This window comes from Sorghum bicolor, chromosome 9, assembly GCF_000003195.3.
Source record: "Sorghum bicolor cultivar BTx623 chromosome 9, Sorghum_bicolor_NCBIv3, whole genome shotgun sequence".
NCBI lineage: Eukaryota > Viridiplantae > Streptophyta > Magnoliopsida > Poales > Poaceae > Sorghum > Sorghum bicolor.
The window spans coordinates 58,278,552-58,291,583 of record NC_012878.2 but is presented as its reverse complement, the minus strand read 5'-3'; the positions used below and the strand labels follow the sequence as shown (position 1 = coordinate 58,291,583).

The 13,032-nt window shown below is 41.9% G+C and overlaps 1 protein-coding gene across 1 annotated transcript; it reads right to left on the bottom strand.

The window, feature by feature from the left end:
* Positions 4,986–12,635, bottom strand: LOC8083817. The gene is made up of 15 exons (XM_021447619.1): positions 12,339–12,635; positions 11,272–11,677; positions 10,994–11,171; positions 10,193–10,332; positions 8,884–10,123; positions 8,705–8,805; positions 8,446–8,590; positions 7,816–7,884; positions 7,690–7,735; positions 7,236–7,606; positions 7,012–7,091; positions 6,774–6,909; positions 6,426–6,585; positions 6,206–6,288; positions 4,986–5,593 (listed from the first exon to the last, which is right to left on the bottom strand). The coding sequence occupies exons 1-15, from the start codon at positions 12,457–12,459 to the stop codon at positions 5,468–5,470; spliced, it is 3,402 nt and encodes a 1,133-aa protein (XP_021303294.1). The 5' UTR covers positions 12,460–12,635; the 3' UTR covers positions 4,986–5,467.

Genomic DNA, 13,032 nt, shown 5'->3' with positions numbered 1-13,032 from the left:
CGATATTCCCCGTGTTGCGCGCGTGCTGACTGCTCCTCGTCGACGCTGTGCTCTCACGGCACTGCACTGCTGACTGCGCTCTGCAGCTGGCCTCGTCGTGGTGCCGGTGCCGGTGCCGGTGCTGCGGCGGCCGGCGACGACGACGACGACGACCTGCAGTGCAGGCGGTTCCCATGCATGATTCCGATGCTAGCTCGTCTCGTCCAGCAGATAGTCCAATCTCCACCGATCAAGCACAGTGTGACAGTGTTGGGTAGGGGAAGAGTCAAGAGCAGCATAAGTAATTCCGTGGAAGGAAACGGAGGGCAAGACACAAGGGAATCTGCAACGAGATACTCCTATCCTATATGCTATGCATCAGGCAAGCTGCTCCAACAGGCGGTCGTCAGAGGTTAAAGAAATGTCTCTGATCGATGCTGTTACGTCCCGCACCAGCAAAGCAATCCAGCATGTTCGCTAGCTAGCTTCGTAGTACTGTAAGTACTTACGTTTACGTAGAGTATTTTGCTGTTACATTACAGCTTGCATGCACCAACATCATGTACGACGTTACACATACTACTACATAGTATAACATGTAGTACGTAGTATAAACCAAGCAAATTGATCGGCCGGTTGGTGAACAATAATGCTGGTTAACTTGAAAGGTACTACATACGTAGTACATATCCATTATTCTGTCACGAGAGCACAGGCATCTTCTTTGTACGGAGTATATGTGTACTAGTACACATCTTTTCAGCTTCTGACCTGAGTTTGTTTCCTATTCAGCACAAGATCGAGACCACATCGACCAGACGCGCTCTACAGCTACACAGTACATCTGCTCCCCGTTTTTTTTTTTTTTTTTGAATAAACATCTGCTCCCCGTCGTCCATCCAGACTTTTGATTTCAAAACGAGGCCGGCCGGGTAATTAATCTCCGACCAGCTAGCAGAGACAACGCAACGCGTACGGCCTGCGCGTCTCAGAGTTTATATATATATATATATATATATATATATATATATATATATATATATATAGTCACATGCATGATCAGGGCACACCAAACTCCAGCCTCCAATGAAACAGGAGGGCTAATGCATGTCATACTATACTATAAGCACTAGTGTTACTATTAGTTGTAGTATCATTTGGGCGCAAAGTCGATCCGGACGGAGCTAAATCCAAAGTTACCGTAAAACATGTCATTTTCAGGAGCCTACACGCTGCTCGGCCCGCACATGCACTGCGAGCTTTATGTAACTCAAAAAAAAAACACCATTAGGTGAGGTCCCATTTGACGTAGCTTCATGAGCCGTTTAAAATTATTTTGGAAGCTCTAAAACATGCTCTTAGAAACGATTAGTGTGGGATGAAAACTGAAAATAGCTACCTCTCTCCTAGCTTCAACTCACTTTGTAGGTCTCCACATGAGATTCCCTGGGAGCATATCTATTTCAATGAGGAGATCTACATGTAGGGTTGTCTGTCAAACAGTTGAAAAAAAACTTTAGTTCTATAGGTACAATGGCTTGTAAAGTTGAAGAAAAAAAAACATTTCACTAATAAAACGGAGCTATACCAAACAGAGCTAACCTTAGAACAGGTTTCTTTGATGTTTGCTAACATGCAACGGGGTTCTTTTTTCAACGTAGATGTCATAGTTAGGAGTACGATTTTGCAATAAATAAATAAAACGCTATTAACACTAAATTCTTATACGATTAAATTTCCTTGTTTCGAAGAGAGACGCTCTTTTACGTTACGGTTAGAATGAATCTCAAAATTCAAATGACACATGTAAGCAGTAGTTTCTGCGATCCTCCTCCAAAACCAGACTATAGCTCTTAAAAAAAAAGTTGGTTGCATGCGGACGACTCAAAGCACAACACGTACCTGGACACGTCACGTAGGTGTCAATCACTGGGAGCAAGGACGACGGCGTGACGCAGGCAGGCAGGCAGGCATCTCACGGGGCAACCGCGCTTTGTTCCTTGTTTGTCTCGGATCACGGGATCAGTCAGCCGCGAAGGCGAAGGCCAAAGGAAGCACAGAGCCGGCTGTCCGGGCGGCTGAGTTCGTTTGCAAGAGCTTTTTTTTTATGAAAGGCATAAAATTCTATTAGCAGCATGAAGCTGCAAGAGGAATAAAAGGTTCATAGGTTACAGACTGCAGTGCCTCCCTAGTGGAGCAACTGGAAACATGATCGTTATTTGAGCACCTGATGTGTACATGATTGTTATCAGCACACAAGCTGATCTGAATGCTTGAGTAACTAGTGAATGAGCTGTTGCATTGAGTCTTCTGTTTATCTTTGCCACCTTCCAATTCATGGTATAAGATGTGTTCACAAATTTCCTCGTGAGTGGTTTGATGTCCCAATGAGGTGGGTCTGAGTGAACTGATCCATTGAAGAAGTGTACCATTTAATTTGTTGACTGTCAGTGAGGAAGATGTCTTGGATCTGTATCGCCAATAAACTGGTTCCTACAAGAGAAATAGTTGTTGCCTCAGCCATAATGCTGAGTTAGCAATAGTAATTGCTTTGATGTGAAATTGTGAATCGTTAGTTTTCTCCTGGGTTGAAGGATGAAAACACCAAGGTCGGCTTTCCTCATGTGCTAATTACCTTGATCAGGGGCAATTGTTGCGTCCGTGTAGCATCTGGCTCCTTGTAGAAGAGTTGGGAAGTTAACCTCAAAAAGAGGAGGTGTTGGAATATATATGCCTGCTCTGAGGGAGGACATTCATTAACCATTTAATCTCTTGACCTAACTTGCATTCCTGCATAAGACAGATTAGTCTTTGATGTTGATGTATTATGATTTCCATGCTGAAGCTCATTCACATCAACATCATCCTCAGATGATGTTAATTTTATGTCTGCTACCACCGCATAGTATACTGCAAAATAGACCATTTTTTATTGTGGAAGTGAATGCCATTCTGCGCTTTCCAGATGTACCAAAGAGTTGTTGTGATTCTCTGGAACTTCTTATCAGTTGTCTCTGGGCTGATAGTTATTGACATAGTGTCTTGGACTCCATCTAGTTCCTGTGAGAACACTGAAGTGAGTAGAGGTGGCGACGCTGAGAACCAGATCGCCCTTGCAAAATTACAATGAAAGAACAAGTGTGAATCGTTTTCAATCAAATTGCATATTGTGCAGTGTTTGTTAACTTTAGAGGTAAGATTCCTAGCTCTTCCACCAGTAGCAATAGCCCTTCTAATGAGTCTCCAGGCAAATGTCTTGATGCAAGGAGGAAGAGTTTTGTGTTTCCATGCTCTTCTTAAAATATTCAAAGCCTGAGGTGAGATGCCTCTAGTGCCTTGCTGGTTAACTTGTACATGCACATTGTTATTAAGAGAAAAAAGCTTCCTTGGTTGTACACACCCCTTTCGTAGCCGACATCCATCTCAATTTGTCTTTAGCATTTGAAGGAACCCATCGATGTAGCAGTGATACAATTTTGTAGTTTGTTCATCAAAACCTTCGAGATAAGATCTTTATTCCATGTCTGGGTGTGAGGAATCCAAAGATCAGATATCTTATTATGGGGTAGTGAACAATGACTAGAAAATTGATGTGATCATGAATGGAATCCCATAAGCACACCATGGTGTCGACCAAATACTGCTAGATTCACCATTATGAATTTGAATGTCACAATTTCAAGCAAAGTACAGAATTAATATAAACTAAACGACCAACATGATTAAGCTTGTTAGCTTTGATAGTCATGAATTTAGCTCTAAACTTGGCAAGAATGAAATTGTAAGCTTTATTCCTGTCACTACGATTGAATATGAGCAAGATCATTAACATGAAAGACAACTTTAACCTCAGTGTTTGCAAGAGCGTTATGCTTGCATGCGTAGGTTTGGTTATTAGGTAAGTGTGGTTAGTTTACCTAAGTATAAGTTAGCCCTGCCGTAAACCATGCATGCCGACAATCCACGGGCGTTGCGCATGCAGTACGCTACGTTTTTTTTGTCAGTGCACGCACGTACACTGTACGCTCCGAGGCACGGCTGCGGCAGGAGAGTACTCTGCCGACGGTTCAGACAGAGAGATGGGCAGAGGCAGGAGGGAATGGGAATCCGACCAAAGCATCCAACAAGGCCGGGCCGGAGGGTACCGGCTTACGGGAGAGGTTCAGAGAACAATCCTGACGGCAGGCAGCACGACCTCTGCTCGCCGGCGGGGACCATGGCATCCGTCCCGTCCTTGGACTAGACGCTCGCGCCGCGTTCCCGGCTGCCGCACTGGCCGTGCTCAGTGCTCTGCTCCACGTCGTCGTCGGCCGGTAGCCAGCGGGTGATCCGCGAAGCCCGGTGCGGTTATGCTTTAATAGTTGCTCCAAAGTTGTGTCGGCCCCTCATAAATAGAGAATATTTTAAACTTCCTACCTCTCCCATTCTCCTTAGACTATCTCCAACAATAGTCACCCAAAATACAAGACCTATTTGTCCTTTGGGTAGCGCTACAGGTAAAAGGTTCCATATATATTTTCAGTATTCTCCAACAACAAGACCTAAAAGACAACACTCTCTGCAAATGGGTCTCGAGGAGAGAGGATACCCAAATTTGGGTGCCTAAAAGACAACACTCTCTGCAAATGGGTCTCGAGGAGAGAGGATACCCAAATTTGGGTTATGTCTGTCCTCATACCTAAAATAGGTCTTCGGTCTTCTATATAGGTATTTTGTTGGAGGCTATAGGTATTGTGTTAGAAACTTATTTTGGATTTGGGTTGCATATGGGTTTCTTATTGGAGACCGCTTACTACCGTCGTATTGGTGATACACAAAAACATCTCCTCCAAAGACTACACCTACAACTCTGTGCGGGAGTTGTATCGGTGATCTATTGAAGATGATATAATAACCGCTTAAAAATGATGCGCAATGCTCCAAAACACCACGCTTCTTTTTTATCATCATCACAAAATAGTGCCGAGACTATTCGCAGGGGCAACATAAAAAAACGTAGAGCAAGGTGGAACCAAATCTACGTTCATGAATCATCACGATACAAGACAAGTTGTTACAATCCACCACAAACAGACACATTCATTGATCACCTCCAAACTTCATTTATCACTATGCAGATTTACACAAGTTGGGTACCACCAAAAAGAGAAAAAAAAAGTATATAAAAAACTAAGAAAGAATCCACCTGTCCATCCTACACTAAAGCCAAAAAATATTGCGCCGCCAACCTCTTTCCTTTCAGGCAGCATTACGTATACCAAAAAACCGTCCTGCCATGGCCCAGGGGGAAAAAGGGACCATTCTCGCACCTTTACTCGTTGCTATCTAACTGTATTCACACTGCACAAAGCCACCCACTACAAACTGAGATATCGACAAGCAGTGCTCTAAAACCACCTTATTTACAGAGAATCAGGCCACGACTCTGGAAAGACAATGCGTGTTTGAAAAACTGTTGCTCCGTGACAAATTCATCACTAGGAAAACATTACTCGGCGCAGAATTTCTGTTTATCTTCATGCCACTTCCTCACCGAGCCATCCAACTCCGGAAATGCGGAAAGAACAAGCAGCTCAAGAAGTTCAAACGCTAGCTGCTTCAAACAAACTGGGGACTGTAGAAAAACCAAATATAAATGTTAGCCAAGAATCAGACAGCCGATGCTGCTCTTGTTTTAGCTTAGGCAGTTTCCTACTGTTTTTTGAATGCATGCTGCTTACTACATTCCACAGAAATAATTCAGATCACTAACTGTACATCTGTAGTCCTTAGGAAAACATACAATAGTTTGCTAAGGACACTAAAGCAAATTTGCAATAATTCAGAACTACTTTAAAAAGTCTGACTGGATGCATACAAGGATGCAGGCATGGGAGAACTATATTTTTTACTAACTTTATGCGGGTATTTAATTGCTTGAACCGTGAAGGAGCTCCAGGTATGGAGCCTGAATCAACTTCTCAATCTATAATAGGATAGCTGGTTGAGCTGGTCACCGGGGCTCTTGCATGACAGAAAATTTGAGACCACCAAATGGAAGAGTGGCTTTGGTGCTCAGGCAATAATTATGGAAAAATATGAAATTTGCAGTGTCTACTGCAAGAGACCCTTAAGGGGCCACCAATACAGGTCAGCTTCTACCATATTGGAACCCACACTCCACGGAACTCAGTAAAAAAAAGTAAATTAACAGACACTATGATGTCACTCCTCCAAGAATACTTACCTGAAGAAAGAAATAGATATCCTGAGCACATTTTTCATAATCCTTTCGACCAACCAGACTCACTAGTGGAGATGGGGCTTTATCTGTGCAGCAAGATAATAAGATGGTAAGAAATAAACTGAAGATTGCATTGATCACAAATCATTCAAGCAAAAAATCTGATAAAAAGGAACGCAGCACATAATGGAAGACAAATAAAAGAGACAATTCGTGTGTTCACCTATTATTAATTCACGAACAAAATTTGCACGATGAGCAGCTTCTATCCGTTGTTCATCACTTAGATAGTTTCCCATGCCATTGCTCTGAGCACCAGGAGGAGGTGGAGGCGTTTTTCTATTTGGATGTTTTGTCATGAAAATTCCATCAGGCCAGAGAATCTGTATGCAGAGAAAATACAGACTAAGTTATGGGGCAATTATGCACAAAAGATCCATTTATAGCAGGTATCCAATGAGATGCCTAACTGCACACATAATATTTCTCCCTCTGTGAACCGCTGGTTGTAACCCCCCCCCCCCCCCCCCCCTCCTCCTCTTTTTAGCTGAAGATACAATCTGAGACTTACTTGTTCAACACGCTTAACAGCGAAAGCAATTATCCTCCCTTTCCTAAGTAACTGGATTTTGTCAACAAGCCAGTCATCAAATGTGTCTCCCATTCCCAATTGCAGTATTTGCTTTGCTACCCAAAATGCTTGACGCCTACAAAAATCAGAAATTCAGAGTTAAATCGACTTGCAAACCATCAGGGCTACAGATACAAAATGTTAGAAGACAATAATGATGGGTGTAGGGTTATTTCACCTTATCCAGCCTCCATCTTGGAGCTGAAAAACCACATCAACAAGATGAAACAAGGGGACACTAAGATTTGGGGCCATCCACTGCAATGTCATATGTTCAAAGTTATCAGGCAGGCAGGCAGGCTAATTAAAAAAATACTGTTAACGGATTGAAATCTGGGTCGTAGTAGCAACAAGTTCATAGAAAATAATTAGAACCTAGTAACCTACATCATTAGGACATACCGAGAATCCATCAGACTCTGAAATTTGAGATGTGTCATTGGTTTCACTTGAACGCAGCTTCCTAGGGTTTACTGAATCTATTGAAAAAGAATGATCATTCTGCTCTGGATCACTTCCAGAATTGTCCTGATAATGATTGGCAGTTGTGTCTCTAACACTATCTATTGTGTGGCTAACACTGTTTCCTAAGTTCTTGTTCACATTCCCTTTCCTAAATCTCAAACCATCACCAGCAATGTCTGAATCCTTATGTACAGTGTTGCCTGTATGTCCATGCAAAGATTGACCTCCAGAGATTAAATTCCCATTCAAAGCTCCAGAAGAGTTCAATGCTTTTACATTTTTCCCATTTGATCTTTCATCTAACCTGACTGCAACATAACAGGAACTTAGTGTTAAATAGTGCAAAAAAAACAGGGACTTTACAAATAATTAGTCATTCGGGCCAACACACCTGACAATGTTTGGATAACTGAGAGAGAGTCTGTGAAAATATATGTCTGCAAAGAGACATTTCCCAATTTATTAAATATCAGTTTTGCAAATATTGAGATGATAAGAGTTAAATAAGGAAACTAACCTGTGAATCCACACTCAGAAAATCCCAGACTTCTATGCAGCTTGAAACAATAGGAATTTGCAGAAGGTTCTGTAGAATTAACAAGTGGTTTAAGTTACGATCATGTAAGATTTTTCTAAACAAAACTGCTAACATCTGTATCACAGATCATGAAGTACAACAAACATGATCTAACAGAAAAGGCATACTTCAAGGTTAGACTACCATACTGCAACATAAAAACAGAAAGTAAGTTTCATTGATGTTTACCAAATACATAGTATATGATCCACTGAAGATCAAGATGCCAATTATGCGAATGTTATGAAATAAAGTAATAAACGCACCAATCCCTGAATACATAAATAATGGCTCGTGTCTTTCTTGAGCAATTCAATGGAGCACAGCACCCTTTATAGTCATAAGCTAAAACAAAGAAAATGTCTGTTTCTTGCAAGATTGATCTGCAGCCTGCACGTTTGTTAGCCCCTGATGAAACTGTTGTAAACTATGACTCAAATGAAGCAGGCCCAAGAAACGAATTTTTGTTTAGAAATATCAGCGCTTAAAACTTAAATTTTAGTGAAATGTGATTATGTGAAGAGAAATTGGACCTTAACTGTTCCTTCAACTAGTAGGGACAACAAATACCTTCAGATATATGTCAAGCAGCTTGCATCTCTCTCGGACAACATGAACCTCTAAACCTGATGAGAGGAAATGCTTTGGAGGTAAATGAAGATTGTACTGAGCATACTCTTTTAGACGCCGATGCAGCTCTTCAAAATGACGAAACCTAATCAACAGCAACCACATAGAGCAAGTAAACACACTTGGAATGGAAAAAATAAAGCATATCTGAATATATCTATCGTGGCCTACTGAACAAGAAAAAACACAGCATGCCCACCTCCTCTTGATGGACCAATTATTACCATTGGCATCGGTCACGGAAATAGAATACACAGCAAACATGCCAGACCCACTTTTGACAATGTTAGCTCCTACCACCTGAATATAGAAATCTGATAAGGATGTGTACAACCAGTAATTATCATAGTCAAAATAAATCAAATGAATAAACGCTACCTCGCATCTTAACTTCAAATAAGAGTCTTGTAGCACATTGGCACCACGATAATTTGAAGCATATGAAGAGTCACTTGATGGCAATGATAAAGATGAAGCATTTGAACTACTAAACATCCTAGCCATACTTTCCACCTCAGGATCCTCGTCTAGCTCATCCGTCTTTGAATCATTTGCAGATGTATTTAGTATGTCCATACCATCACCAACAGAGAAAGAGGATCTCTCCACTTCTTGCCAGATGGGAGGCTTCTGAGCATTTGACCTTGACCTTTTTCTTCCTGAAGAAGTTCTTGACATTTTCAGTTTTCCCACATGACTTCTATTCTTCTTTGCTCTATGGAAACCAGGAGACTCAAGTGGGTGATGTATATGTGATAAGGTGGCATTTCCTTTACTTTTGCTTTCCCAAACTCTGGTAACAGGAGAATCAAGTCCAGTCACATTGTTGAATTCATCGTCCTCAGTGGCATATGAACTCTCACTCTCTACTCCAAAGTCTTCTGGGCCGGCATGATCTGCCATTTCTGTAGATAGGCTTTTCGGGATGCCATTTGGATATGTAGGTGCAGTTGAGTGTCTTACCAAATGCTGGTCCTCCAACTGAGAGGACGCTACTTGTCTTTCAGAATTACTAGGATTTTGACAAATTGAAGTGCTGCAAGGAACTGATTGCTGAACTGAAGTCGAACCTAGAGAAGCAGATCCAACAGACACCTTTTTGATATGTTTTGCATTTTCTGATTTGTAATTCTTTCCCTTTGTCCACATATCCTCAAGGTGCTCAAGTGCTAAAGCTTGATGTGTTCGCTCAGAGTTGATACCCAAGGGCTGTGCACGCTCTCTACTGTGACCATCTGCAGTTGCTCTGTTGTTGCTTTTGGTATGCAATGAAAAACTATTATCCGAAGCAATGTGGGAAGATGAAGCTAAACTTGTTGACTCCAGTGGATGTGAACTACTGATCAAAGAAGCATGAGAGGGTTCTAACTTTAGACTATATGGATTTGTACTGTTACTGGGCTGTATATCTGATGCAGTTTTGGACTGACCCTGATGAAATCGAACGAGTTCAACACCTGGACTTGAGTGATCTGTTAGTGCCGAAAATTCATCAATAGAGGGCATATGGGGTTCCCTGTGCTTAACAGTTGTTGCATCCTCCAAGGATTCTGCAACTTCTTTCTCCAGCTTATTAGTATGCGAAAGAGCCAAGGATTCGATCCTTTCATTTATAAACCTGAAATTTAAAATTTAAATATGGTGACAGTAAAAAGAATTATTTGAACCAGGTCCAGTGAGTTACTACCTTGGATTTGCTAAGTTCACAACAGGTCTCAAAACTGCACAAGCAAGAAGTTCTCGTGCTGTACACCGGAAGAAAGTACACTGTAGATCCTGAGGCTTCACTGTGATTGAGATCAATCCATCAGCAAGACTTTTTAATACCTGGAGAAAGGAAACACGTAGTAGAATCATCAGATGACCTTCGATGATTACATAGATACACAGCCAATAGAGCAAGAGATATATTCCTATGATGATCAACTCACCAACAATCTTATGTAAGTGCAATCAAGACATGAATTAAGTATCGAAGTTAATAAATAAAATGTGACTGAACAATGTGAAATACGATATCTAGTTATCCAATTATGTAAAAAATTATCAGAAGTGCTTATATCTATATATTAAAGTATTGAGCATGCACTTAGTCATGGAAATCCATCTATTCTTGTACATTATAATAGAATATATGTATTATGAATGATGAAGGGGAACATTTACGAAAGAACATAGCAACCAATTAACTAACAACGTTCTATGTATTGAACGCTTGTGAAAATTGTGTTATGTTCTAGATGTATGGCCTGCATTGAAGTCATAAAGATCTAGGATTCTAGACTGGATGGTGCTAAAGAAGGGGTGATATGGTCAGCATTATCTTTTGCACACAAGTTTATCATAGAGATAATAAGATATATGTTGACCTAGCAGCAATCAAGTTATCACATGAACAGATTTCCATGTCATATTTGAAGTAAGAAGTGCATGGAGCTTATGCCTTATGGTTGAAGACCTAAAAATTTCACCGTCAACTAAGTCTCACCTTGTATTCAGCACTGGCTGAAAATAAAGCTGGATGCAACTTGTTTTCAGCTAGAAGGATCATTTTCAGTTCAGCATCACGACGCTCTGAAGGAAGGTTCACAAACTTCTCTTTTCCAATCTTGGCTTGACAGAAATGATAAAGTTCCAAATTATTGCATACAAGATCGACCAAATCCCTGGAAAAAACAGGGAATGCTTTAGTGTTAGAAGTCTAATGTTATGAAAACATTACATCATTTATGTTTTTATTTATTGCACAAAAACAAGATTTTCTACCTGATCAGCAGATTGATAAGGTTAACATTCCTTGCCCGAACTGAAATCTCCCCGAGGACAGTATTAACTATAGTAATGAGTTCCTCGGGACCTTCCTTGTCAGGTGTTACACGTGAGTACCAAAGATCTGTTACCCATTCTGTGATAAGGTGCCTTGTGAACTGTTCAAATGCTGCTTCAACTGGAGGAGAGTTAACCTTGCTCCTCCAATCTAATTTTCCATCCTTTTCAGTCTGATGAAGGACCTTCTTTACCTCAGTAATTTTCGTTTTGACAAGTGAATGACTGGCATGATCTGTGCTAGTTGTGCTCTTTCTACGAAGGTCATAATCAAGTGATATGTAGCGGAACAAAACAATGAGAGCTGTGGCACATGGCAGGTTAAACCATACTGATGAGCTCGTAACTGCAATGGGGGAAATCGACTATTCAGCGAAAATGCAATCAAGGGGAAATATTCTGTATGTGTGCAATACGAATTTGTTTCAAAACATAGCTCTGCTGTAACTTTCAGAGAAGCACATTTCAAATGTCTGCCTATTTGAGCATCCAATTTAAACCAGCATGCATCGTGCTTGATACCCTTGGCAGTAGACTCTACCATGCAGTCTAGGATGAGATATTAGTAACATGTATCTCAGCTACGAAATCCATACTATTGAGAAAACAACTTGCACTGTATCTAAGAGATCAACAACAAACTACCACTGAGCAAACAATTAGAATGTATCAGCATAAGTGACCAATCATGTGAAATAAAGTCAACCTACTCAAGAGCAAGTTAGTTTAATGCGCCAGCGGCTGGACAATGCAACGAACTAGAACACCGCAGGAACAAGTAAAACGACTTCAAAAATCAGCAGCCGCCTATCTGGGAGGGTTAATTACCGAAACCACGAACTCCAATTTAGAAACCACGCAATGGGCAGCCAGCATAAACCCTAATCACGGCACTAGAGACCGAGAAACGCATCGGCGGGATCGCCGACGCGCACGCGCCCATCCCACTGTGGGCAGGGCAGCGAAGGTGGGAACTGGCAGAGACATGAAAATTCCGTAGGACTCACGGGACATGAGGAAGGCGAGCCCGAAGGCGAAGACGAGGAGCAGGACGGCCCGCTTCTTCCCCTCCTCCGCGAGGTCCCGCAGCGTCTGCGCCCTCGGCGCGCCCGCGGCCGTCGTCGCCATCGCCGGCGCCACCCTCCTCCACGCCGGGGAGCGGTCTGGGGGTGCGGGGGCCGGGGGAGGCGGCGGCGGTGGGAGGGGGCCGCCGGCCTGGTTCTGGATTCTGTCTCGTGGACGGGGAGAGTACGGCCGCGGCCGGTCAGGAGGTGGCGCTTTCGGGGGGTTGTTTCCCGGTACCCACAGCGTTTTCTTCCAAAAAAAAAATTTCTCGTTTTGTTTTAGCATTTCTGCTTGGGCCTTGTTTAGTTCCAAAAAATTTTGCAAAACAGGTACTGTAGCACTTTCGTTTGTATTTGACAAATATTGTCCAATCATGCACTAACTAGGCTCAAAAGATTCGTCTCGTCAATTTCGACCAAACTATGTAATAAGTTTTTATTTTCGTCTATATTTAATACTTTATGCACACATCTAAAGATTCGATGTAACGGGGAATCTGTAAAATTTTGCAAAATTTTTTAGAAAGTAAACAAGGCCTTGGCTTTTCTTGCCATTCGCTTCGAAATTTTCTCGAAAAGGACTCACGCCCGTTTTCTGAATGAGCTGGTTCTGATTCATTCGTACCGTTACCGTGCT